Source organism: Cydia splendana, chromosome 20 (assembly GCF_910591565.1).
Source record: "Cydia splendana chromosome 20, ilCydSple1.2, whole genome shotgun sequence".
Lineage (NCBI taxonomy): Eukaryota > Metazoa > Arthropoda > Insecta > Lepidoptera > Tortricidae > Cydia > Cydia splendana.
Window position 1 is genome coordinate 7,399,180 of NC_085979.1, and position 26,496 is coordinate 7,425,675.

Sequence of the window (26,496 nt, forward strand, 5' to 3'; positions counted from 1 at the left end):
TCCCAAGCTGCGAGCCAATGGAAGGCAGCACAGTTCAGAAACTTTCATTTCTTCCGAATGAGGTTTGTACCACGCAGCCGATCCGGCCGTGTCACCACGACATGTGGGGGCAGGGGCCTATGCAAGCGGTCACCACACAACGTCATGACTACGTCCCCAAGCCGGCCATCATGAGAGAATCCTGCAAACCACCACCTAAGTTCCACGCAGTTGCATCTCCGTTTGAAAACCGTACGGTGAACCGCTTATCTTACGTAAATCCAGGCCCCGCGCCACCAGCACCATCGTTTGCACCTGTTAAGTGTTATGAGCGACCAATGGCTAAAATGGAGAGCTCAACTACGCAGAAAATGTCATATCAGCCTGTATGCGCACCATCACCACAGCGCCCGCCTTGGGCTTGCAAAGGCCAATATCAAAAACCTTGTCAGAAGATCGACTCAACAACAGTGTACCGTTCGTCGTTCCTCCCGCCAGGAGAAGACTGCTCGCAAGTTCTGGATACATGTTGTTATGGTGATTGTAAGCCATGCAATTGCATCTGCCCGACGCAGTGCATTGCCACTGACCCTTGTTCCTGCCTCACATTTCCAAGAGCAGGGTGCTGACGATAGCCACCGTTATTTTGTTATTTATAGTCGTGTTCGTTCATGAAATTCTATCGTGAAAACCGGAATGCATTGTTTATCAATTGAGCTGAAGAAATTAATCTTCGTCGCCATCGTCTTAAGGCCCCAGTACACAATGGGCCATCGCCGGCCACTTCAAGGGACGCAGCCTTGCGGTAGAATGAGATAGCAATATCACTTGCTCCCTCTAACGCATAAATGCGTCCCTTGGAGTGGCCGGCGATGGCCCATTGTGTACTGGGGCCTTTACAATAAAGGTTGCAAGTTAAAGAATGCTGAATGTTGATTAGTCATCAATGATTACCTTGACTAGTTTTTTTTACTTTCGCGCTTTTTTATAATGATGCCATACTATATTATATCGTCCCAAGCGTAGACGAACCTGGGAAAAAACTCTAAAAAGAAATTATAACACTTGAAATATACTGTGGCTTGGTTTTTTTTTTCACTACGGTTCCTTAACGCAATGAAAAAAAACATGAACAAAACGCATTCCATTTTTGGTAAAGGAGAACAAAGTGCTGAAACGTCATATCGATTTTAAACGTGATTGGTTGATACATTTACGTAGCGGTTGTATCTACCAATCGGAGTAGACTACACGTTATCTGCGTAGACTGCGTAGAAAACGAAACAGAGAACGCAGTTCTAATTTACTTGCTTTTCGTGAGGTTCAGTAAATTATATCACAAAAACCTATCAAAAGTAAGTAATTTCAATTTATTGGCTTTATTTCGGGCTTGTACTAAACAACTTATGTAATTACATACAGATTGAACATTAAAAGCGGCATTTTTTCATTGCAATGTGTTATGTAAGAAGGTTGTCAATAATCACAAGGTGTTCCTAAAAAGATAAAGATTTTCCAGTTGTGCGAGTTATTAAAGCAACCAATTAATCATTAATTTCATTTAATCATTCTTAAGTAGCGTCACAGTAAGTAACTATTGATATTTTACTGCTAATTGTTCATCTGTCAGATCGTCACTGGCCACTGTTTTCCTTTCCTTGAGAGGTTAAGGAAATAAGAAAAATAAATAGCTCGCCGCTGGCTAAACCGGTCTGGTTTAGCTAGCGGCCAGCTATTTTTTTTTATTAATCATTTATCCCAAATGAATAGAGAATCTTATGCCATTCCTCTTAAACTACATTTAAATCTGATGTAAAATGAGCCTCTAATAGAATATTAATTTTAACTTTTTCTCTTCATTGCCATGGTTATGCTTTCCTTAAACTCTGATTTTAAACTAACCAAAAATGGATTTTTGTGGTAGTTCTAGGGTCTTTCCATAATGGGCCATTTACCAAGCTACTGTCCCCTGGCCAAGTAACAACAAGAAGTAGTTGATCATGATCAGCCGGATCCACACATAGCGAGCATGCACGTAGGCTCTCTCTGTGTGGACCCATAATAAGAATAGTTATTTCAATAATTGTCATAGGAAAAATTCTAATCAAACATCAAAACATCAACATTTATTCAGCAAATAGGCCACAAGGGCACTTTTACACGTACTCATTGAATTTACATACAAGCAAAAATAATAAAATAAAAATACATCCACATTTTTATAAAATAAAACTAACAATTCAAACTAATGTCAGGGGGGTGTCACTACGCAGTTTAGGTACATATGGCCGGCGCGCCGCGCGGGCCGGCGTATGGCACTGGGCTGCCGCGTGCCGCTCGCCTCGCACGATAGTCGTGTCACGTGGCGCTCGCGCAAAATTGAAAATACACAATGGCTTCGAAACCTATATCTCGATGTCTAATCCATATAAAATATATTGTTCTGTTTACGGATTTCTGAAGAACAAGGAAGCAGAAATAACATTTTATTAAATTCCGGACGATATTGAAAGGTGAATTTAAACTTTAAAACATAACATAAATACTAAGTAATCAAATTCGATAACTAATTCGTTTTGTTTGCATAAAACTAAAGCGCTTTAAAAGACCATTTATAATGATTATTTGTTGCCCAGAAACAATATTAGGAACTGACCAACATATTTTCAAAGGAATACGGCTGTGGCATACCTACCTACTTCCATAAGAATCAGACATACTATCTCCGGATAAAAAAATTATGTTTACAGAATCAACGTTTGTAATTCCTACATATTAGTCTTAAAAATAATAAATTGGTAGGTATAGGCACAAAAACTTGTCAAGTTTCAACCCTGTGCCGACGCTCACAGCTCGGTCATAAAACTGCGGCGCGCAAGGAAGATTCACGGTTCGTGCGCGGTTACGTAGGTATATAAGTTTCAATTTTGCTTGCAGGCGGCGAGTATAGGTATAATTTTATACCTAAATGTGACTTTTGTGAACGAGTGAATTTTCTGTATGATAGTACTATTAGTTATTCTGTGCTAATGTATTACAATTACTTAGAGATGTATATGGTCTCTTACATAAAAAACCTTAATATTAATATAAAAGAAAATACAGACACAATAACACAAAAAAATCTAACATTTAGAGTTATAAAATGTCTCTAGAACTATAAGATTATATAGTTTATCAAATGATCCTTAGAGATGTATAGGGTCTCCAAGAGTCAAAATCCTGTATAATTATAACACATTCATTGAAAGAAAAGAAACATACTGGAGCAGAATGAGGCGTCTCACTGTAATTAATGCCACAAACTTGTTTTTTTTTTAGGATTACAAAACAGGTAAACAATCTTGATGTCTTTTTGTTTAATAAAATGGTGTTTAGAATGGTGGTGGTGGTGGTGGTGAACTATCACTTATGAAAGCAAAATAATGTAAATGGATATATTGTTACATATTTGCTGTGATATATTTTTCAAATGTTTTAAAATAAAAAGAGACAATAAGATCACTTACCTTCTTTCTAATGCTAAAAAAACCGAAATATGGTTGTGGCTTAACATCAGGTGGCCCAAATGCAAGTTTGCCGCCAAATTGTGGTGTAAAAAAAGAGATTTCTGGCACAGTAGACTAAGGCCCACTTGCACCATCCCACTAACCCGGGGATAAGCGGTTAAACCGTTAACCTAGTGTCAAATTGTACTGGTAACCATGGCAACTCCAGGTTTAACCGGTTAACCCCGGGTTAGTGGAATGGTGCAAGTGGGCCTAAGAACAGTAGTGAACCTAAGGCCGCTCGGCAAGTTATTTGCCTACACTTGCGTTGGCGCTTAGGGTTGTCACTTTTATTTTTAGTTAAATATTATTTGCGTATTATGAGTAGCACTACGTTTCTATTTATTATAATGTTGCCTAAGTCAGGTGTCAGGTACGAGATCGATACGCTTCATTATATCACTATTGTATACAATACTTTTCTACGAGTCAACAAATATAATACTTTAAACTAGTAGAATCATACAAACAACCCAAACCAAAAGTATACCTACAGCTAAAAGCGCGAGCAGCCGCGATACTTTCATACTGGTACGCGTCCCGGCGCGTTGGTCAACGACACCTTCTCGTAACTCATGAGGCCCTGGTACTTGCTCCGCGCTAAATTAAATTTTTAGACAGTTGTTTTCTCGATATTGGCCACCGTAGCCTATGGGGACTAACAAGCAACACTAAGTGGTTTTCGTAGTCTATGGATGTTGCTATGTTAAGGGTGTCACATGCGCGTTTCTGACTTATGAACCAATTGTTTCTACTATACAACCTAAAATAAATAATTAATTTGAGCTATGGTTTTGTTTCGTCCTCTTGCTCGCGGCGAGCTGTAATTGGCCAATTTCATTATAGTTGAGTAAACTGTATCGAAATGAATATTATAGTTGAGTTGGGAGCCCATACATTAAAAATACCCAATTGCAGTATGGTATAAGAAATCTTAATTCAAGAATTACAGTTGACGAGTAGAAAAAATACTATTGTCTCTGTTCGAAGTCATGGTCAAAAAAATTAAGGCCTACCGTCAGAGCAGACAAATGCGAGCGGGCGGGCAGCGTACTCGAATGCACGCGATCACAATCGCGGTACGGCCCACACTGCCGCCACCGTATTCCCCCGTATATTATGCTAATGTGTGCGTGGCAGCGCGTGCGTACACGGCGCCCGGCGCGCACGCACACATTCAAGCCGGCAGCGGCACATTTCTATGAAGATTCACTACTGTTCTTGTACTGTGTTTCTGGGAACCACCTGATACTAACATAAACCTCCTAAGTAATAATCGTTGTTTTGAATTTCGTGCCTTTTTTATTTGAATAAAGGTCATAATTCGATTTGATTTTGCCCTTTTAACTGGACATTGGGGCTTAAGAGGATATTTACTTAATTACATCTATGTATGCAGATGGCCGGTGACAAGGCAGTCTCCACCGTCTCGAAGCCCGTGATGAGGGGCCTCCTGAACGCCTCCATCAAGCGTAACCTCATCATTTCCCTTGCCTTGGCCGCCGTCAGCGGAGTGGCCTTCAAACAGCTGGTCGGCACCGAGCGCAAGAGGAAATACGCTGAGTTCTACAGGTGAGTGTACTGTCTCTGTGGCGGGTCCCCACAGAACGTGCCGCCTTGCGAGGAAATAGGGTTGGCAACTGTCAAAGGTTTGCATAGATGGCGCCATCATGGCTTGCCCCTTTTTCTATGAGATTTTAACCACTTTAGCCATCTGTTGGTTGGTAGGCAGTTAAAAAAATCGTAAAGTGCATTGTGAATTTGTTTAATTTGGTCCACATCCTTCACGTTAATGTTATTATTGTGCTAATAGAGGAAAACAAATTTATTTCATAATTAAAATAAAACATAAACTAAACATAAAACAAATGTGTAGAATAGTTTTCTTGGAGGTGGGGCGTGCGGGATGAAGGCGAAATTAAAGGCTTGTCTACGAAGGTATTATAAGTGTATTCCAGTCGGCGCTATTCTAATCACAATTATACTTGGACTAACACAACTACTAAACTAACTGCCTAAGGCCGAACGGCGTCCTAAAGGACAGCAGTCGAACGCAAAGGTGAATTATACTGAGGATTTTAAACTAACTAGTCAAGTAGGGCCGGAAGGGTCCCAGAGGGTACGCAGTCCGTTCGCCTAGCGACTCCTAACTAATTCTTCACATTAACAATATTCGGTGCATCGGGTCCTTATTCTAGGAAAAATCTTAACACCGCCATGTAGGGTTAGTATGCGCGCTGTACAGTGACATCTAGTGACAAGTTGGTAAACAGTTAAATTGTACGAACATGCGCGTTGTTTTTATGTACGTTAAACTATTTAGATACGTTCGGTATATTTTTAGGAACATGTTACATGATGTTCTGTATTTTTTACAGGTTTCAGGAACGAGTTATGATAGGCCTACTAACACCATCTTTATGCATATAGAAGAACTATACATGTATGAGTGTTCAGGATTACGTTAATCTAAATCTATACATTTGCTATGTTTTAGTAAAAATACAAGTGTTATGAAATGCTTGAAATCATAATTTTAAGTCTCCAGGAACATTGGGTTTAAGAACAAAACATTGGGTACTAGTAGAGCCATCTAGTGAGGCGTAAGGAACTAAAAGTTGCCTAGGATCTGGAAGCTATCAAATTTACATTAATCTTAGTTTGCACATTCGTTATGTTTACATAAAAATCTAGGCAACACATAACACAAGTTACGCAAGGTTTTGGATTTTTAACACTACGGGAAAGATAAAATATCGCTAATGTTTACATCGAAATCGAGGACTACTAGCGCCATCTAGTAGGCTCCATGTGAACTAAACATAGCTTGTTGATGTTTTAGGGAAAATTCGCGTTACAGTCTCCCCCTCTGGAACTGCAGACGACCCGGCGCGGTGACAGGAGAGGTGCGTCGCGTTTATTTTCGGGGTCGTCCACGGCGCCTCGTGTCCGTTACGGTCTCTGTGTTGGGAATAGGGGTGGCTTTCTTGGGTCTCCCCCTCTTCCGCAAAGGTTGCACGGGCATAGGCAAGTTTGCGTCGTCGCTACTTCGGTATGGGCTCAGATCCTTCGCGTGGTACAGACCTACTGCTTCGGTAGGGTTACTGGGTGAGGCGAGGATGTAAGTGGAAGTCCCAATCCGTTCCTTTATGAGGTAGGGCCCGTCTCGCCGTGGAGCGAACTTCGCGCTAACTCCTTTAGCGGCATTGCTTAGGGTGTGTGTGGTCACTAACACGAGATCGTTATTCCTATAGACAGGGGTCTCTCTTCGATCCTTGTCAGCGGTTTCTTTCCTTTGCTCCTCTTTTTGTTCACGGGTTTCTCTTGCTTTCTTTAGCGTGTCCGCTAGCAGTAGCAGTTTTGGGGTAATCTCTGGTACGAAGTTCTCGGATATAATAACTTCACGCAGATCTTTCTCGTTGTCGTCAGGAGTTTTAAGTTCCCGAGCGAACGTTAAATACGCTGGGGTGTATCCCGTAACCAGACTAGGTGCAGTATTCATGGCAAATCTTATAGCGGATAGCTTCTCATCCCAGTTAGTGTGGTCTTCCTGGACTAATATGGCCAATTGTACCTTCAGATCTCGGTTTTTTCGTTCCACCGGATTAGCTGCTGGATGGTAGACGGGAGTAAACTGGTGCTTAACTCCTAAGCAGTAAGTTACTTGCTGCATGGTTGCACTGACGAATTGCGGTCCATTGTCGCTGATAAGCCTTCGTGGCAACCCGTAGCGGAGGAATATCTCATTCACTAACAATGAGGCGCAGTTTTCAGCGTTCGCTGTTTGCATCTGGAACAACTCCACCCAGCCGGTGGCTACATCTTCCACAATGAAGATCCATGTGTTTCCTTTCTTCGTCGCGGGCAGGGGTCCAAACAAGTCGAAAGCTATCACCTCGAAACGCTGGTTCAAGGGAGTTGTTTGGAGCAGTCCAGCAGGCTTCAAGTTTGTGGGCTTGTATCTCTGACAAGGCAAGCAGTTTTTGATATAGGATTCTATGTATTTCCGCATACCCTTCCAGTAATACCTACGGGCAATTCTCTGGTACGTCTTTTCTATGCCGTAGTGGCCAGCAAGAGGATGATCGTGATATGTTGCCAGGACGTTTGCCCATTCATGTTGGGGTACCACTAGCTGTGCATCTTCGCATTCTTCGCTGGGGTTATACCTATACAATAAGCCATTGTTTAGGAGGTACCCTTTGTTGCTCCAATAAGCAGCATTTTCGCTATCGGTGCTTTCCAAAGCGTGCACGATTTTTGCTATGAGCTCGTCCTTCATCTGCTCATAGCGTATCTCAGCGGGGCTACGTGTGACAGCGTCGGTGACCGTGACAGTACATATCTCACATTTCTCTGTGCTTTCCTGATGACAGAAAGGTCGGGATAAAGTGTCACCTGTCACGTTTGTTTTGCCAGGCAGGTACTTGATCGTGACATCGTACGCTTGTATTTGTAAGGCCCACCTCGCTAGGCGGCCTGTTGGGGACTTCAGCGTCATTAGCCATCTGAGGGCTTGATGATCCGTGTAGACAGTCACCGGGAGACCCTCGATGTAACCTCGGAATTTGCGGATCGCCCAAACCACTGCAAGTGCCTCTCTCTCTGTGGTTGTGTAGTTCTTCTCCGCTGGAATCAAGAGGCGGCTGGCGTACTCGACGGGGTGCTCGTCTTGTCCCTCCCCCTGGACCAAGACTGCCCCGAGTGCGTAACTACTGGCGTCAGCCTTGATTATATAGGGTTTTGTCTCGTCTGCTTGTCTTAGAACCGGTGCACTTGTGAGGCAAGTCTTCAGCGTGCGGAAGGCTTCTTCTTGCTCGGCATTCCATTGCCAGGGTTGGTCCTTTTTGGTCAGACGTGTTAGCGGTTCACCTATCTTCGCAAAGTTTGGGATAAAACGTCTATACCAGGAACATGTTTGCAAAAACGATAGCAATTGCTGTAGGTTCCCAGGCGCAGGCATCTGTGTTATGGCAGCCACTTTCTGAGGATCAACCTGTAGACCTTGAGGGGTTATGTAGTGTCCCAAATATTTCACAGTTGCACAACAGAAACTACATTTCTCCAGATTCACGGCTAGGTTGATTTCTTTCAATCTCTTAAACACCTGGTCTAAATCCGTCAGGTGATTTTCGAAAGTCTCTGAAAAGATGATCAGGTCATCTAGGTAGGCCAACATTTTAATTGTCTGCAGGCTTACTCGCACTCGATCAATAAGGCGTTGGAATGTCGCAGGGGCGTTACGAAGGCCGAAGGGCATCCTTTTGAAGCGGTAAATTCCAAATGGAGTGATAAAAGCCGTCTTATCCTGGTCTTCATCCCTGACTTTCACCTGCCAGTATCCTGCTCGAAGGTCAAGTGTGGTCATGTAGGCGGTGGGCTTGGCTGCGTGCAGCAGATCATCGATCCTAGGGATCGGATAAGTGTCCGGGACCGTGATGGCGTTCAGGCGTCGATAGTCAACGCACACCCGAGTACTACCATCCTTCTTGGGTACCATGACGACGGGAGCTGCCCATGCGGAATGACACGGCTCTATAACCTTCTCCTCCAACATCTTCTGTATTTCTTCCTTCAGTATTTTCTGACGTGGTGGTGACAATCGATATGGCGGAATAGAGATTGGTCCATGGTCCACAGTTTCTATAGCGTGTTCTGCCATCGTGGTTGGTTCCTTGCTAAATTGGAACACTTGTTCGTTGTCGCGCAGTAGTACCTCCAGCTGGGCTTTCTGGCTGTCATTGAGCAAGGTAGATTGTGCAACCTTTACTTCAAGCGAATTTATGGCAGTTCTGCTAGGTTCTGGGAATAGAGCAAGCGAATTTGGTGACAGCTCGACTTCCGATTTTTCAAGAGTCTTCTCAGCGTCGTCGTACAGACAGTCTACAAACCTCGGAGAGTACCCGTCGAATAGGGGGGCCTCTAGGAAGTCTAAGGGTTTCGTCCTTTTGGGAGCGGGTACTTCCGGCAAATCAGCAATTGTGACAGGAATCAACTGATAGGGGACGGCAGCGTTCTCGGAAGGTAGTTCAGCGTCGAATGGCAGGGCACGTTGCAGAAAAGACCTTCTTGGGCAGCGTGTTGAAGCCGTGCGTTTCGCAGGGGCGCTCTCTGACACCGCCGATGCTGCTATGCCATGGCCATATCCTATACCTATAGCAGGATCTAACCAGTAGCTTGATGAAGCACCCTCGTCATCCTCCTCTCCCAACTCGTAAATGCCTGTGGGGTTGTCGACGAAGTGCCACGTCATCTGTGGCACATTGACCACCATGCCGGCATCCTGCAGAAAGGGTATCCCCAGGAGTGTTCGTGTGTCCGTTTGCCCGGGAACACAATGAATTTCGTAGGGACGGCATGGTCACACACTTTGACTACGCATTTAAATTTTAAAAAATCTTGTAGCTTTTCGTCGCCATCAGCCAGTGTCACTCGTGCGGGTTCAGCACTGATGCGGTAGCCACGCATTTTCAAGCAAGTGTATAGTTGATAAGAGGCTACATTGCTTTTGGCACCCGTGTCAATGAAGGCTGTCCCCGTGATAGTATCAATGCCAATGCCAATCATAGGCCTCTTGCGTATATCCATCGAATCATCTTCCACTATGCCAGTGGCGCAGAAATCGAGGCGTTCCGTCTTGGCTATTTTCTTGGTCTCGGCACACTTCGGGCATTTGCTTCGCACCACTCCAGGCGTTCCGCAACCGTAGCAAGCAAAAAGTGGTTGAGATGGGGATGGCGCTTGTGTGGCCGTTGCGGTTGTGACAGCAGCTGAAGATTTGGCTTTTGTGGTATCTCGGTTTGCCTCACGTGCTGCTGCTTCCCTCGCCTTCTTCCGGCAAACATCTTCTGTGTGGCCCGTAATCCGACAATAGTTACAACGGATCCGCTCCTTCTTTACTGGTAGCGGTGGGTCGTCGTTCAGTAACAATTCTGCAGACTGTGCTGCTTCCAGGAGAGAGTCAAAACTCAAGACAGTTTCCCTTGGAACCTTCTCTTTTATACGTCTGTGTAGGTTCCCGTATACTATGTCGATTTGCTGAGTTTCTGTGAGTGGCTCTGGTAGCTGGGCAAGCAGGTCTCGTTTCTTGGCTACAAAGGTCTCTGTCAGCTCACGAGGACCTTGATCAGTCATGACGATTTCTTTGTACAGCATATGCGCCGGTTTTTTGGGTGCAAATGCTCTACGCAATCTGCTGTCGAAGTCCGCCCAGGTTTTTACAGAATCCTTTATGCCGTTCCACCAAACGGCTGCGGTGTCCTTGAGGATGAGAGGTAGGCTACGTAGCGCGTCGCTGTCGCTTATGTTCCCGACGTTTTTGAAGCACGTAGCCGCCGTCAGGAACGTTCGCACGCAGGCTGGATCCCTTGTACCGTCGTAGGAGAAGGTGGCCTTAGCGAAGGAGCTATGTTTCGCCGGAGACGGAGCAGGTCGTGCAGCGCTGGTAATTGCTCCCAATAGCTGCTGGAACTGGCTCTCTGTCATATTGACCGCCATCTCTACGTTTTGCCGCAATATTTTCGCTCTTCGCGTCTCGACAGGCATATACCTTGCGACGTCACGGCACGGCCCTCACGTTGTGCGCCAGATGTAGAATAGTTTTCTTGGAGGTGGGGCGTGCGGGATGAAGGCGAAATTAAAGGCTTGTCTACGAAGGTATTATAAGTGTATTCCAGTCGGCGCTATTCTAATCACAATTATACTTGGACTAACACAACTACTAAACTAACTGCCTAAGGCCGAACGGCGTCCTAAAGGACAGCAGTCGAACGCAAAGGTGAATTATACTGAGGATTTTAAACTAACTAGTCAAGTAGGGCCGGAAGGGTCCCAGAGGGTACGCAGTCCGTTCGCCTAGCGACTCCTAACTAATTCTTCACATTAACAATATTCGGTGCATCGGGTCCTTATTCTAGGAAAAATCTTAACACCGCCATGTAGGGTTAGTATGCGCGCTGTACAGTGACATCTAGTGACAAGTTGGTAAACAGTTAAATTGTACGAACATGCGCGTTGTTTTTATGTACGTTAAACTATTTAGATACGTTCGGTATATTTTTAGGAACATGTTACATGATGTTCTGTATTTTTTACAGGTTTCAGGAACGAGTTATGATAGGCCTACTAACACCATCTTTATGCATATAGAAGAACTATACATGTATGAGTGTTCAGGATTACGTTAATCTAAATCTATACATTTGCTATGTTTTAGTAAAAATACAAGTGTTATGAAATGCTTGAAATCATAATTTTAAGTCTCCAGGAACATTGGGTTTAAGAACAAAACATTGGGTACTAGTAGAGCCATCTAGTGAGGCGTAAGGAACTAAAAGTTGCCTAGGATCTGGAAGCTATCAAATTTACATTAATCTTAGTTTGCACATTCGTTATGTTTACATAAAAATCTAGGCAACACATAACACAAGTTACGCAAGGTTTTGGATTTTTAACACTACGGGAAAGATAAAATATCGCTAATGTTTACATCGAAATCGAGGACTACTAGCGCCATCTAGTAGGCTCCATGTGAACTAAACATAGCTTGTTGATGTTTTAGGGAAAATTCGCGTTACAAATGTTAAATAAATCAAATAAGTACGCTTTTAATTTCTAACATAAAACTAAACTTAAATATAGAAAGGGGTCTTGACCCCCGCTCCGGGTTTTTCCTGATGCAAAGGTTGTCCATCGCAATCTAACGCGGCAACGCAGCGAGCGTGATGGACACCTTTGCGCCGGGGCAGTCCGGGACGGGCTTCAGTAGGTAATTTATTTAGTTTATATGTATATTTAAGTTTAGTTTTTAATTAGTTTTATGTTTAGTTTATGTTTTAGTGTGCTAATTAATATTTAGTGTGATTATAATTTGTACGCATTTTTTTAAGACGGTTACAAGTTCGAGACACATTATCCATGTGTTATTTTAAGCCATCATGATAAGTATAGGCTGAATTTAATTTTGTATAGGCACAGAATAAATAATAGTAATAGGTACAGAAGACTCGCTCTCTAACAAAACGCGTCTGTTACGATCAGGACAGATATGGCCGATAGGTGGCGACAGCGCCACGCGCGGCTTATGGCTAGCCACCAAAATTGGTGTGTAACGGATGTACAGTAGAATCCTTTTATTATGACTCCGCTTATACTATGACCCGTTAAACCGCTACCGCTACCGTTTACTATGACGTAATTACTGTGCGAAGTTTGGTTTTCATATAAAATTCTTAGTGACAAATTCGTATAACATGACTTCGCTTATAGTGACAAATCGCTTACTATGACCGAAAAATCCTATTTCCATGAAAATATGTCCGGTTTTTCCGGTTCCGGTACTATAAACGTCAGTTGATTGAGAGTGAAGCTCTCGTGTTTTAAATCTAAATTGTGCAAAAAGTTACTATCTCGGAGAAATAAAGTGAATTCCAAGTAATCCGTGTGCCTGTGCTCATAAACCAATTAAAGTGCAGAGGAAACACATCGGTGTAAGCGCTAAATCATTACAAATATCATCTCAAGAAAAAGTGAGGTTATCTGCAAATAAAAGCAGTACCAACATCATAGCACAACTGCGTTTCGTTCAACAACAACAAAAAAAATAACGTTCTGTTTTACGTCAAGATGTGTGCGCAACTGTCATCAGAAATGTCACTTTTACTCGAAAAGATGACGGAACAACTTAACCTCCAAACAATAACAATTACGGAAAACATTACAACTACAATAATGGCAAAAGTTGATGAAAAACTCAAACCGATCATAGAGGAGAATGGAAAACTAAAAAACGAAATAGAAATACTCACTAGAAAAATAGAAAATCTAGAAACAAATGGAAAGAGAAATAATTTGTTAATACACGGGTTCCCAGAACAAAAGGACGAGTCTCAAGAAGAACTGAAAACGTTAGTAATTACCACCATGAAAGAAATTGATGTGAATCTGAAAGAAGAAGAAATTAATAGAATGCAGAGACTAGAAAACTACTAGCAGCTAATGCAGAAACTAGGAAAACGAGAAGTACAAGATGGAAAAATCAGACCCATTCTACTGGTCACAACAACTCTTCAACGAAAAGTGCAAATATTAAAAAACAAGAAAAAGATGAAATCTAACACATACATTACACAGGATTTGTCTAAAGAAGCTCAACTCAAAAAGAAGGAAAAAAGAAACATCAAAAAGAAAGACAATGAAAACGAGAAGAGGAAGAGATCTGAATCCCCGAGCCCAAAATCTAGTGATAATAAAAACAAGTTAGACAACTCAAAAATAAGGAGGTGGGATACATTTCAGTACTTGCGTCAAAGATCAAACTCACTTTCGGACGCCCACTCAGACCGACCCGAAGACATGCCTAGTACCAGCCGGACACTCACAACACAATCATAAAAAACAACCACAAGAAAAGCCCCCAAGCCGGCTGGTCACCGTGGGGGTTATCGACCACAACCTTCCGAAATCGCAGGAAACAACAAACTATATAAAAAATATATATATCAACACTTACAACACTAGATCACTGTCTAAAGAAGAACAGCTGATAGAATTAGAATCAGCCTTAAAACACATAAAATGGGACATAATAGGCCTAGCTGAAATAAGGAGAAAGGGATACAACATAGTTGAAAGAAAAGACTATACACTATACAGCTATGGAGAAAATAAAGGAATACGGGGAGTAGGCTTCATGGTTAAAAAGCACATAAACCGCTATGTAGAAAACTTCAGATACACCTCAGAAAGAGTATGCTCACTTGACCTGAACATTAACAAATTCAATTTTTCTATAATTCAAGTGTATGCTCCGATGGAAAAATCAAATGATAGTGAAATAAATACCTTTTATCAAAATATAGAAGAAGCTATGAGCAACAGCCATAAAAACATAATTTTACAAGGGGATTTCAACGCCCAGATAGGGCAGACAGAACCAGAGGAAAGTGCAGCTTTGGGAAAATTTGGGTATGGTACTCGAAGCCCAAGAGGAGACAAACTTGTTCACTTTGCAATGGAAAATCAACTGAAAGTCCTTAACACACTATACAAAAAGAAAAAAGGCAGACGCTGGACATGGATATCACCGGGAGGCGACACAAGAAACGAGATCGACTACATCACAACAAATTTCCAACAAAACTTCAAAAACTGTGAAGTCATATCCAACCTACAACATAACAGCTATCACAGAATGCTATGAGCCACTTTATGCACCATATTTACGGGACAAAGCCCCTACCCCGTGCAAGAACTTTACAACAAATTTGAGGATATTTTAAAAGAAAATTTAGCGGGAAAATCCAATACAGGACGAATGGATAGAAATATTTTGTCAAAAGATACACTAACACTAATAGAAAAACGCCAACTTTTAAGAGCGCTATTACATTTCGGCGTTGAGCGAGTTTAGGTATTTTACGCGCTGCGGCAGGCCGTGCGAGCTCAGTATGCCGATCCCTTCTACCACACTCGCACTACAATGATGGATGAAACATTCTTGATCCTTCGCGAAGCATATTGAAATCAACCATAACAACACTAACTGTACTTAACTTTTAAAGTTCTAAAACTGTTATTTGGTAAGTACGAAAATACTAAATGCAGTTCAAATGTACATTGGGGCTGTTCATAAATTACGTCATCTATTTTTGACGATTTTTGACCCCCCCACCCCTCAAATCATCCAAAAATCAAGCTTCGGATGAATCTGTTTCCTCCTACGTCATGTTACCATCATCCGATGTCCAGACCCCCCCCCCCCCCCCCACTCCTCCCATTTGAAACGACGTAATTTATGAATAGCCCCATACTCGTACTTATGAAGGTATATTACTCGAAAGAAATTATAGGTACCTACTCGCTTATTTACATGTTTCGTCATTGCATTTGGTACCTATAGGTTGTAAAGTTTGTATCAACGAGGGTTTAAAAACGAACTGGTACTGAGGATCTGATGATGATTAAGGTGGTCACGGATACCAATCAACCATGTAGTAACATGATTAGGCTCGTTTGATTCGTCTCAACAAGATCTTTGACACTGAAGATACACAGGGTCTGATGATGGAGCTGGAAGGTGGCCACGGGTACCAGTCTATCATGTAACTAAACAACTTCGTGTTTGGGCTCGTTTGATTCGTCTCAACAAGATCTTTGACACAAGACAGTACTCAGGGTCTGATGATGGAGCTGGAAGGTACCATTACCAATCAACCATGCAACTAAACCACATCGTGTTTAGGATCGTTTGATTCGTCTCAACAAGATCTTTGACACTAGGTGATACTCAGAGTCTGAGGATGGAGCTGGAAGGTGGTCACCGGTACCAATCAACCATGCAACTAAACCACTTCGTGTTTAGGCTCGTTTTATTCGTTTCAACAAGATCTTTGACACAAGATAGTACTCAGGGTCTGATGTTGGAGCCGGAAGGTGGTCACCGGTACCAATCAACCATGCAACTAAACCACTTCGTGTTTAGGCACGTTTTATTCATCTCAACAAGATCTTTGACACAAGGTAGTACTCAGGGTCTGATGATGGAGCGCGAAGGTGGCGACGGGTACCTGTCTATCAGCTCCATCATCAGACCCTGAGTAGTATCTTGTGTCAAACATCTTATTGCGACGAATCAAACGAGCCCAAACACGAAGTGGTTCAGTTACATGGTAGACTGGTACCCGTGGCCACAGTCCAGCTCCATCATCAGACCCTGAGTACTAACTTGTGTCAAAGATCTTGTTGCGACGAATCGAACGAAGCCAAACACGAAGTGGTGTAGTTGCATGGTTGATTGGTACCGGTGACCACCTTCCGGATCCATCATCATACCCTCAGTACTACCTTGTGTCAAAGATCTTGTTGCGACAAATCAAACGAGCCCAAACACGAAGTGGTTCAGTTACATGGTAGACTGGTACCCGTGGCCACAGTCCAGCTCCATCATCAGACCCTGAGTACTAACTTGTGTCAAAGATCTTGTTGCGACGAATCGAACGAAGCCAAACACGAAGTGGTTTAGTTGCATGGTTGATTGGTACCGGTCACCACCTTCCGGATCCATCATCAGACCCTCAGTACTACCTTGTGTCAAAGATCTTGTTGCGACAAATCAAACGAGCCCAAACACGAAGTGGTTCAGTTACATGGTAGACTGGTACCCGTGGCCACCTTCCAGCTCCATCATCAGATCCTGAGTACTATCTTGTGTCCAAGGTCTTGTTGAGACGAATCAAACGAGCCTAAACACGAAGTGGTTTAGTTGCATGGTTGATTGGTACCGGTGACCACCTTCCGGCTCCAACATCAGACCCTGAGTACTATCTTGTGTCAAAGATCTTATAGAAACGAATAAAACGAGCCTAAACACGAAGTGGTTTAGTGGCATGGTTGATTGGTACCGATGACCACCTGCCGGCTCCATCATCAGACCCTGAGTACTATCTTGTGTCAAAGATCTTGTTGAGACGAATCAAACGAGCCTAAACACGAAGTGGTTTAGTTGCATGGTTGATTGGTACCGGTGACCACCTTCCGGCTCCATCATCAGACCCTGAGTATTATCTTGTGCCAAAGATCTTGTTGAGACGAATCAAACGAGCCCAAACACGAAGTGGTTTAGTTGCATGGTTGATTGGTACCGGTGACCACCTTCCGGCTCCATCATCAGACCCTGAGTACTATCTTAAGTCAAAGATCTTGTTGAGACGAATAAAACGAGCCTAAACACGAAGTGGTTTAGTTGTATTGTTGATTGGTACTGGTGACCACCTTCCGGCTCCATCATCAGACCCTGAGTACTATCTTGTGTCAAAGATCTTGTTGAGACGAATCAAACGAGCCTAAACACGAAGTGGTTTAGTTGCATGGTTGATTGGTACCGGTGACCACCTTCCGGCTCCATCATCAGACCCTGAGTATTATCTTGTGCCAAAGATCTTGTTGAGACGAATCAAACGAGCCCAAACACGAAGTGGTTTAGTTGCATGGTTGATTGGTACCGGTGACCACCTTCCGGCTCCATCATCAGACCCTGAGTACTATCTTAAGTCAAAGATCTTGTTGAGCCGAATCAAACGAGCCCAAACACGGAGTGGTTTAGTTGCATGGTTGATTGGTACCGGTGATCACCTTCCGGCTCCATCATCAGACCCTGAGTACTATCTTGAGTCAAATAAATATATATAGAATGTCAGGTCGTTTCAAATATTTTTAATCCTGTCCGGTAGTTTATTAAACTGTACCATTATAAATTATAATACTATAAAAACAGTGCTAGGATCAAAGTCTCTCGTTGCGGTTTACACGCACACAGTATAGCGTTTTACACGGCGCCCGCCGCACACAATGATAAAAAACCTCGTCGTCGCCGTTGAAAATGTGCGGAGCCGACCGACACACGTCCTGCCTCTACAAGCTCTGCCGCGGCACTGAGCTGGCGCAGCGCGCGTCATCGGTAATATAGAGTAGTTTTCAAAAAATTGCCAAAAAATTATAGTAGAATTTCATAAACACTAATGTATACCAACAGTATAAGCAAAAGTTGCAGATTGCTTGAGTATGAAAATGACTTCGATATTAAGTAGATTTTCGTAGGAATTGACACTTGTTTCGGAGAGAAAATCGAGTTCGTTTTACTTTGATTTTCTCTTTCTCAAAGGTATGTAGGAAAAATATAGTTTGATATGCCTAAAGTACAGGGTATTAGTAATACAAAATAGCCAGGTTTAGCAGAGTAAAATTCTCAACATTTCCAAATAAGAGCTCGCCATTCAGTGCTTCACGGGGTTTTTCGGAAACGACCATCAGAAAAAAAATCATTACTAATTTAATAAGTCCTTTTTCTAATATTTACAACGATATTTATAAAGATAAGAAGACGCTTTTACTGGAACAAGTACTCATTGTTTTTAATAATGAGCGCAAAGTCCTGAATTTCGTCGACTAGTATCATCAATTTTGCATTATTTCGACTTTTCTTGTAAGAGCGCTCTTAAGAAATACAAAATGCAAGATGAAATCGCAAAGAGAAGAACTGTCAAACCTTTACAAGATTACCAAAAATAAAATAAAAGAAGATATCAAAACCTACAAATTAAATGTCATCAGAGAAAATTTAGAAAAATCAGGAACAATAAAAAAGGCACAAAAAATTCTAAACAAAGGAAAACCCATTATGCCAAAACTGAAAAATAGAAAAGGAGAGGAAAAAACCAACAGGAAGGATATCAACGAAATTGCCACAATTTTTTATGAGGAGTTATACTCGTTAAAACAGACAAACCAGACAACTAGAAAACAAAATGAAGAGAGAAATCAAAATGTAGATCCATTCACAGTTGAAGAAGTACAAAAATCAATACATAAACTTAAAAAAGATAAAAGTCCAGGACCGGATAACATCAAAAATGAAAGTATACATATGATGAAACCAGTAATAGCAGTTCCACTAACAAAACTATTTAATAAAATTTTAGAAGAAAATGAACAAATACCCACTCAATGGACAGAGGCACATATATCCCTATTATACAAGAAAGGAGACCCACATGACATATCAAACTACCGACCAATTAGTCTAATGTCTAATATTTACAAGATTTTTTCAATGACACTACTACAACGCATCACACCTATTTTAGATAATAAACAGCCAACAGAACAAGCTGGATTTATGAAGGGTTTCTCCACAACAGACCACCTTCAGACCCTATGCCAAATAATTGAGAAACACACAGAGTTCCAAATACCACTTTATATAGGATTTGTCGACTTTAAAAAAGCTTTCGACTCGATTACTCATACATCGATATGGCAGGCACTAGTGAATCAGGACATACCAGAAGTCTACATACATGTCATAAAAAAGATCTATGAAAAAAGTACAGCCAGAGTAAAAACAGACAAATTAGGAAGACAGATCCAGATCAACAGAGGGGTAAGACAGGGAGACCCAATGTCACCAAAGCTGTTCATAGCGGTCTTAGAAGAAATATTCAAAAATCTAAACTGGGAAGAAAGACAAAAAGGCATCAAGATAAACAACAAATATTTATCAAATCTTCGATTCGCAGATGACCTGGTAATATTAGCATACAGTGCAACTGAACTCAGTATATTACTGCAAGAACTAAATGCACAAAGTCAAAAAGTAGGTCTAGAAATGAATGAAGAAAAAACAAAAGTCATGACCAACTCAAAAAAAGTGACTATACAAATAGAGAATACATCACTGGAATATGTTGACGAGTATATATACCTTGGAAAACAGGTATCATTCACAGACTGCACAAACAAAGAAATAACAAGAAGAATCGGACAGACATGGAAGAAGTACTGGGCCATGAAGGATATATTTAAGAAGAAACTACCAATAAAACTAAAAAAACTAGCCTTCGACTCATGCATTCTGCCCTGTCTTACATATGGTAGTCAAACATGGTCACTCACAGGAGATATCATCAAACAAATTCAAGTATGTCAACGGTCAATAGAAAGAAGTGTCCTTAACATAAAGTTATCAAACAGAGTTAGAAACACAGAGATAAGAAGAAGAACAAGATTTATAGATGCAGCAATACATATATTGAAACAAAAATACAATTGGGCCGGGCACATAGCCAGGATGAAAAACAACAGATGGACAAAAATAGCAACAAATTGGAATCCAAAAATTGGTAAAAGAAAAAAGGGCAAACCAAAAACAAGATGGGAAAAAGACCTAATAGAAACAATAGGAAAAGACTGGAAAGAAATGGCAATAGATAGACAAGAATGGAAGAAAATGTTGGACAAATACTTAAATATATTAGAAAAAAAGGCGATTCGGAAGAGGCCTAGGTCAAAAAGACCTTACGAACATGCATATAGAAATATACATACATAAAATTATAATTGTTAAATGAAATGTTAACAGTTCGTATAAGAAAGGCTTTAATAATAATAATAATAAGCCCGCAGGGCAGCTTGTGGCGAGCTGTTGGGGAGTAACGACCCCACGGACCCGAGTGCTCCCGAGAGTCGGTCACGGTCTCCGTCTCCGGCGTGTCTTCGTCGGTCGGAGTGGACCCCAAGGGGACCCGCAGGACTCTCAGCTCTGGCTTGCCTTCATTGGCCGTCCAGAGAGGAGTCGCTAGAGCCCATTATGCTCCAGGGGTGGAAGTGTTAAAGGGCATAACGCCGCGAGTAACTTCGGAGAAAGCGCAGCACCACCTCTCTACACCCCTGAGCCGCTCATGCCGGTGTTGGGCCTGGCCGTCTTCACGATGGCGCATCAGGTGCCCATCTAACGAGTGGCGAGTCACCGCCTGCCTCGATAACACTGTATAACACAATGTTATGGCAGGTGTCCGGAACTCTTAGCAATAGCCCAGATTTATTTTCCACCCAAATTTAAACCATAGACCAGGACTCTTTCCATTTTTCTATAATAGCTCCCAATGCCTGCTGAAACCGGTTTACGGGTATCTATTTATGTACCCGTGAATGGGTTCCAGCAGGCGTTCTACATGACATCAAAGCTCTCCAAACGGCCTCTACGTGTTGGATCTATATCCCCACGCACGCCTTATAAATGACCGGGCTTAAAAACCCGAGAGTTTGTAACGGAGATACAAATAATAATAATAATGTCCGGTTATACTGACACATCGCTGCTTTTCGTGGCCGTCACCACGTCTTTCCCTGCGAGGACGTTTGGCGCGTTCGTGGCGTGTGAGGTATTTTAGTTTTGATTCTCAGTGACAAGTTGATATTTGTTACAAGTTTAATAAAACTCATTTCTCACAAAGGAATTTGACATTAATTTGGAAAACACTTGGAAAACATAACAAAAATAAGAATTTGTACAACTATGTTTTATATGACATCCGCTTAGTATGACGTGTGTGTCACTTCCCTTCGATGTCATTATAAGCGGATTCTACTGACCTTGTAGTCTTCTGACTAAGCGGATTCTACTGACCTTGTAGTCTTCTGACTACAAGGTCAGTAGAATCCGCTTATTTCCGCTTTTTTTAGCTACAAAGCTACCTGTTGCAAAGCGACGAAATCGCGGAGTGAGCCACGCCTGGTATAGGGTAAAATTAGGATAGCTGCCCCACTTTTTAAAAATTGTAACGACTGAATTTTTTATTTTCCAGGAACTATGACGCCGAAAAGGAGTTCGAAGAGATGAAGAAAAAGGGGCTGTTCCAGTCGTGCTGAGCGCACAACACGTAGTGTAGAATTAATTTAATCGCTGTGAAACGTTAATAAATCATAAATTAATTATTCTTTGTTTTATTTTTAACCACTGACGCAAGGGTGTTACGGCCTGGCCACGACATTGCTCGACTGGCTTCGGCTAAATAGGTTGGAGCGAGACACAGCGATTGGACCTTTCGTTCCCACCTATGGTTTTCGCCTTAGCCGAAGCTAGTCGCGCAATGACGTGGCCAGGTCGTTAGGGTGTCCGCTAGTTAAGGCGAGGTATGCCCGAGGAAAATTTTCAGATTCTGTCAAATTACCCCATTTCACACACAAGCACACTTGACGCACACTACCTCACTTTACTGGGACAGGTCAGTGACCCATCCTGTTTTTTTTAAGATGCAAATGAGAGTATTTTGAGTTTCGTGTTAACCACTAGCCTCCTTTGAGGAAGAGAAACTCTAAAAAAGTTCCATTGAAAGAAGGAAGAGAAACAATATATTTTATCTTACTCTCCTTGTCTGTTCATGTCACATGTGACGTATTTAAATGTAAATTAACTAAAATCGAATTCATTAGATACGCGTACTAAATAAACCGAATAAATACAGAAGTCGTCAAATGAAAAACGTTATTTAGGTACTACTCTATTCAATAGGGCTTTCGATAAGGCGCAAAATCAATTCAATGACAATTTCATTGAAATCATATGTGTATTCCGATGATGTTATTATTGTATAACTTACTTACCTTAGCTTAGCTTCAATCTGTATATATTTAATTGTAGTACCTAGCTAATAAGAAAATTTTGCATGCTTTTTCAAGTGAAATGTAGGGGAGAGCGGGGACAAACGTAACGGCGGGTGGAAAGGAAAGTAACTATTGCTCTGTAGGTGTATCTAATAGTCAAAACACCACTCCGCTGCTATTAGGTGATAGACAGTGGCGCCCCCTTCACTTGCATTCAGTCGAAACGGGCGCCACGTGCTATTAGGTTGTGTGAGAGGACCCAACGTGATTTTTCGAATCAATAGTACGTTTTTCGACTTTTAGTTATTTGATGTTTACGTTGTATTAAAATACATACAGTTTCTGAATATTTGCATATCCCCTAGAGTGGCATTGTCCGGCTCCCGGTCTCTACGGTAAGTGGCGGGGAGCCGGCAGACGGACAAACATAACAAGCCGTTGAATGGCGGCGCCTCAGATTTAACGGTGGGTTGAGGTTGAGTGGCGCGGCCATATTGGAAAAATATACGTCAAGTGGCGGGGCCTCCAGGATGGTCATCGCGAATTTGGCGCGTGTTAGAAATATGACCGTTTCTCAAAAAATATGTATGAAGGATATATATTAACTATGTATTATTGAATTCAGCATAAAGTGGTTTATTTGATTGTATACCAATGAATTACATTCTATTTTATGTGAATTATGCTGGACTTGATCAAATCTCATATTATTACCAATTTTTTTCTACTTTCATGTATAAAAATACGTATAATTAGGAAATAAAACAATTGACTGTAGAAATAGCAGTTTTTATGACAAAACAATACATTTAATATGATTCACACAGTTCTAACAAACTTTATTTTACGCGGGAATTCGACCGTTAAGGAATACCATCCTTGTTTATTGACGAATACATCTTGCAAGAGTGAACAAGCAAGGCATAGTTTTAACGGTTTTATTTTAGGCGCGAAATACGATGTGCACAGAGGCCGGGAGACGGTCTCTGCCACTCACGGGCTTGTTATGACGGAACCGTCTCCCGGTTCGCCGCCAATTAGGGAAGTGTCCGGCTCCCGCCCTCTGCCACGCAGGGGCATATTTTAAAAAATGGCCGCGCCATTTCTCCTTCCCTTCAACCGGAGGCCCTGCCACCCGAAGGGATATTGATTAGATTGATTGCAATTTATTTTCTCGACCACGTTCCGTTTCAAAGATATCTTTCATATTTTCAGACAAATGCGGTCGGGTACAAAAGTAACAAAGCCGTATAGGTACAAAAGTAACATTTACATCCCATACAATATATAGGTACCTATTGAATCTAATATGGTGTCACATGCTTAATGCGTCAATGATGATTTAAACCAGGGCTCGCCAAACCCCGGCCCGCGGGCCAAATCCGGCCCGCGAAGCGTTCCAATCCGGCCCGCCGACAGCGGTCCAATCCGGCCCGCGGGAGGCAGGCTCCAGGTGTTCAGCCCTATCAGTATCAGTTCAGCAGCAACCAGATACACCCTCCCCCCCCCCCCCCCCTCGGCGCCGACGGTGGCCCACGCGAAACCTGATTTAAACGATGTATGCCATATTTGTGAGTGAAAAAACTCTGACCCTGAATTATCTGAGTAGAAAACATGTTTATAACAGAATAATTGACCTCATCACTTGAAATAAAAACAATTTCTAACGAGGACTTAATATTGATTTGTTTTCTTAAAATGCTAATGTTTATGTAGTTAAAATGCAAATATTAAAGTGTGTGATCAATAATAATTTACATATTTAATTAGTACTTTTTTGATTTGATATACCTATCATATTATATTAATTACAGCCCACTGTGTCTTGTTACTTTTGACCCACACGTGTTACTTTCTGCACGCCAACGGGTCATGAGTAACAAAAGACGATTTTTTAGTCACTCTGGTACTTACATACAAAATACACAATTATAAGGTTAATCAAGATGTTAATGTACAGAACATGCAATGAAGTTATATATGACTACATTAATTTCATCAAAATAATAACGGTTAGCCAGAAACTAAGTTCAAAGTACAAAGTGTTGCGTTTCTCCCCGCTCTCCCCTACGCATCCAAAATTACTGTCCACCTATGTTCATCACTACATTTTTGCAAACATATCGTTATCTTTATCAATAAATAAAGTCCTGGCAGGGTGGAAATTTAATTTTGGCGGATTGTTTTTCTCTGCATCTGACTGTACAGCTACGCCAAATTTTTGGTAAACTTACGGTTATATGTTCAGAATCTGAATCTGTGTAGTTATTTAGTACGGAAATACTTAAGATATATGGACATTCCTCTGGTCCTTGAACTACGTCCAAAAGAGAGGTATGGGCACTGTGAATTACATCTCGCTTTGTGTGGTAGGACACAGCACAGCGGATGTCATTCCAGATCTAGAGCAGAGCTCAACCTTACAGAAATCTGCAGCCAAATAACACTAGATCCTACTCATAGTATTGTTCCTGCCGGTGAGTATGGTTGCCAGTTATCAACGAGGGTGCGGAGGGTTAGGCACGGCAACGCGCATGTACCTAACACCTCTGGAGTTGCAGGCGTCCATAGGCTACGGAGACTGCTTACCATCAGACGGGCCGTATGCTTGTTTGTCATCGACGAGGTATAAAAAATAAAATTAAATATGCACAGAATATAATTGAACTAGAAACTTTGTTTTATTTTATAGTAAATTTGGATAACAATCGATACATAGACAATCACAGTAAACCAGTCCGCAACGGTATTGGCCTGTAAGCCTCGTAGGCAAGTATATCCCGGCCTCACGAGCCGCAAAAACTCACTAGGACTGAGGCTAGACCATAGTCGTTTATTTATTCTTGATTTCATGAAGGTTTGCAGAACAGCACGTCACCGCATTATATATCTGGGCGGACCTCACAGCAACAAGATAGGTGTACCGCTTCAAGATTTTCAAGTAGTACACGAAATATTTACATATCGTTCCGTATTAATAGGTAATATTTGAAGATCAAAAGTTCTCTAACATAAATACAAGATCACAAAATTGTCATCACAATCAGTTCATTGACGTTGACGTACAGAAGTCACATGGGTACCTTTTTAAAATTACGCAATATTAGGTAATACCAGCATAATGAAAATTAACTCCAATCAGTAAGTATGAGTCTTCAAACTTTTTTCATTTTAAGCGGGGTTTGAAGGAGCAAATTACTTAAATGATTTTAGAACCGTATTGTTTTGAGATAGTTTACTGCGTTTTTCAATAATTATCCCCCGTAAACAACAACAAATCAAATTTAAGATGAGACCCGAGCTCTATGTGATGATAATTAATTTACCCTATTTTTTTAAATACAATTTGTCTACTGGTATACTTTTTCGTATACGTATATGATTTAATGTCAAAATAATTGCAAAACCCAACTGTCAGTTTAGTGCGCCCCGCGATAGGACCGCCTTCGTTCAAGCCCAGCGGGCATCTGATCAAAGAAGTTGCGTGCACGGGACCGCTGATATCATGTTTTTGAACTTATTTATTTAATGTTAAATTAAAAAAAAAAGTAATCGCGGAATTCGCTCAAGCATAAAATTGCGCGTTATTAGAAGCAGTTTTCATATTTTTATCTTTTGTGCACAAATTGTTACGAATGTTTAAAGTCCGTTTTAGACCTATGTTCGTGATCGTTTTCTATCGAGCAAAAGTCAAAAACTTAGGATTCGAATCGCGGAAGTCACTAGAAAAAGCCCTCAAGATTGTTAATTGAATGTATGGCAGCCGTATTGTGATCCAAAAAAGAGCTACGGCTTTTTAAAAACTTCGTTTTCTGAACCCACTGCACCTTAACGCCGGTGCACGGAGCGTACGTGTCCGCGCCAGTTCGCGTCGCTTATACTATTTTTCGTCAACCTGCTCCGTGTAACCGCGCCAGAAAATATCAGAAAGATGGGAATGTTTTTAATCGTAAGGCAGTACAGTAGAAGGGCGGTTTTTTACAATAGGTTTTTAGCTTTTATAGATGGTCAAGTCAAGCAAATCTTGTCA

General features: G+C 41.7%; 1 protein-coding gene across 1 annotated transcript; it reads left to right on the forward strand.

Moving 5' to 3' along the window:
* The first annotated feature begins 1,182 nt into the window (after positions 1 to 1,182).
* LOC134800476 (cytochrome c oxidase subunit 6C) lies at positions 1,183 to 21,795 on the forward strand. The gene is made up of 3 exons (XM_063772942.1): positions 1,183 to 1,334; positions 4,927 to 5,099; positions 21,668 to 21,795. Exons 2-3 carry the CDS (start codon positions 4,927 to 4,929, stop codon positions 21,729 to 21,731), a joined length of 237 nt encoding a protein of 78 aa, XP_063629012.1. The 5' UTR covers positions 1,183 to 1,334; the 3' UTR covers positions 21,732 to 21,795.
* The last annotated feature ends 4,701 nt before the right edge of the window (positions 21,796 to 26,496 follow it).

Excerpts from the sequence above, each read along its gene's own strand:
- LOC134800476 (XM_063772942.1), top strand. The coding sequence starts at position 4,927 with ATGGCCGGTGACAAGGCAGTCTCCACCGTCTCGAAGCCCGTGATGAGG. Across the intron at positions 5,100-21,667 it reads AAATACGCTGAGTTCTACAG|GAACTATGACGCCGAAAAGG; the intron begins GTGAGTGTACTG and ends TTTATTTTCCAG.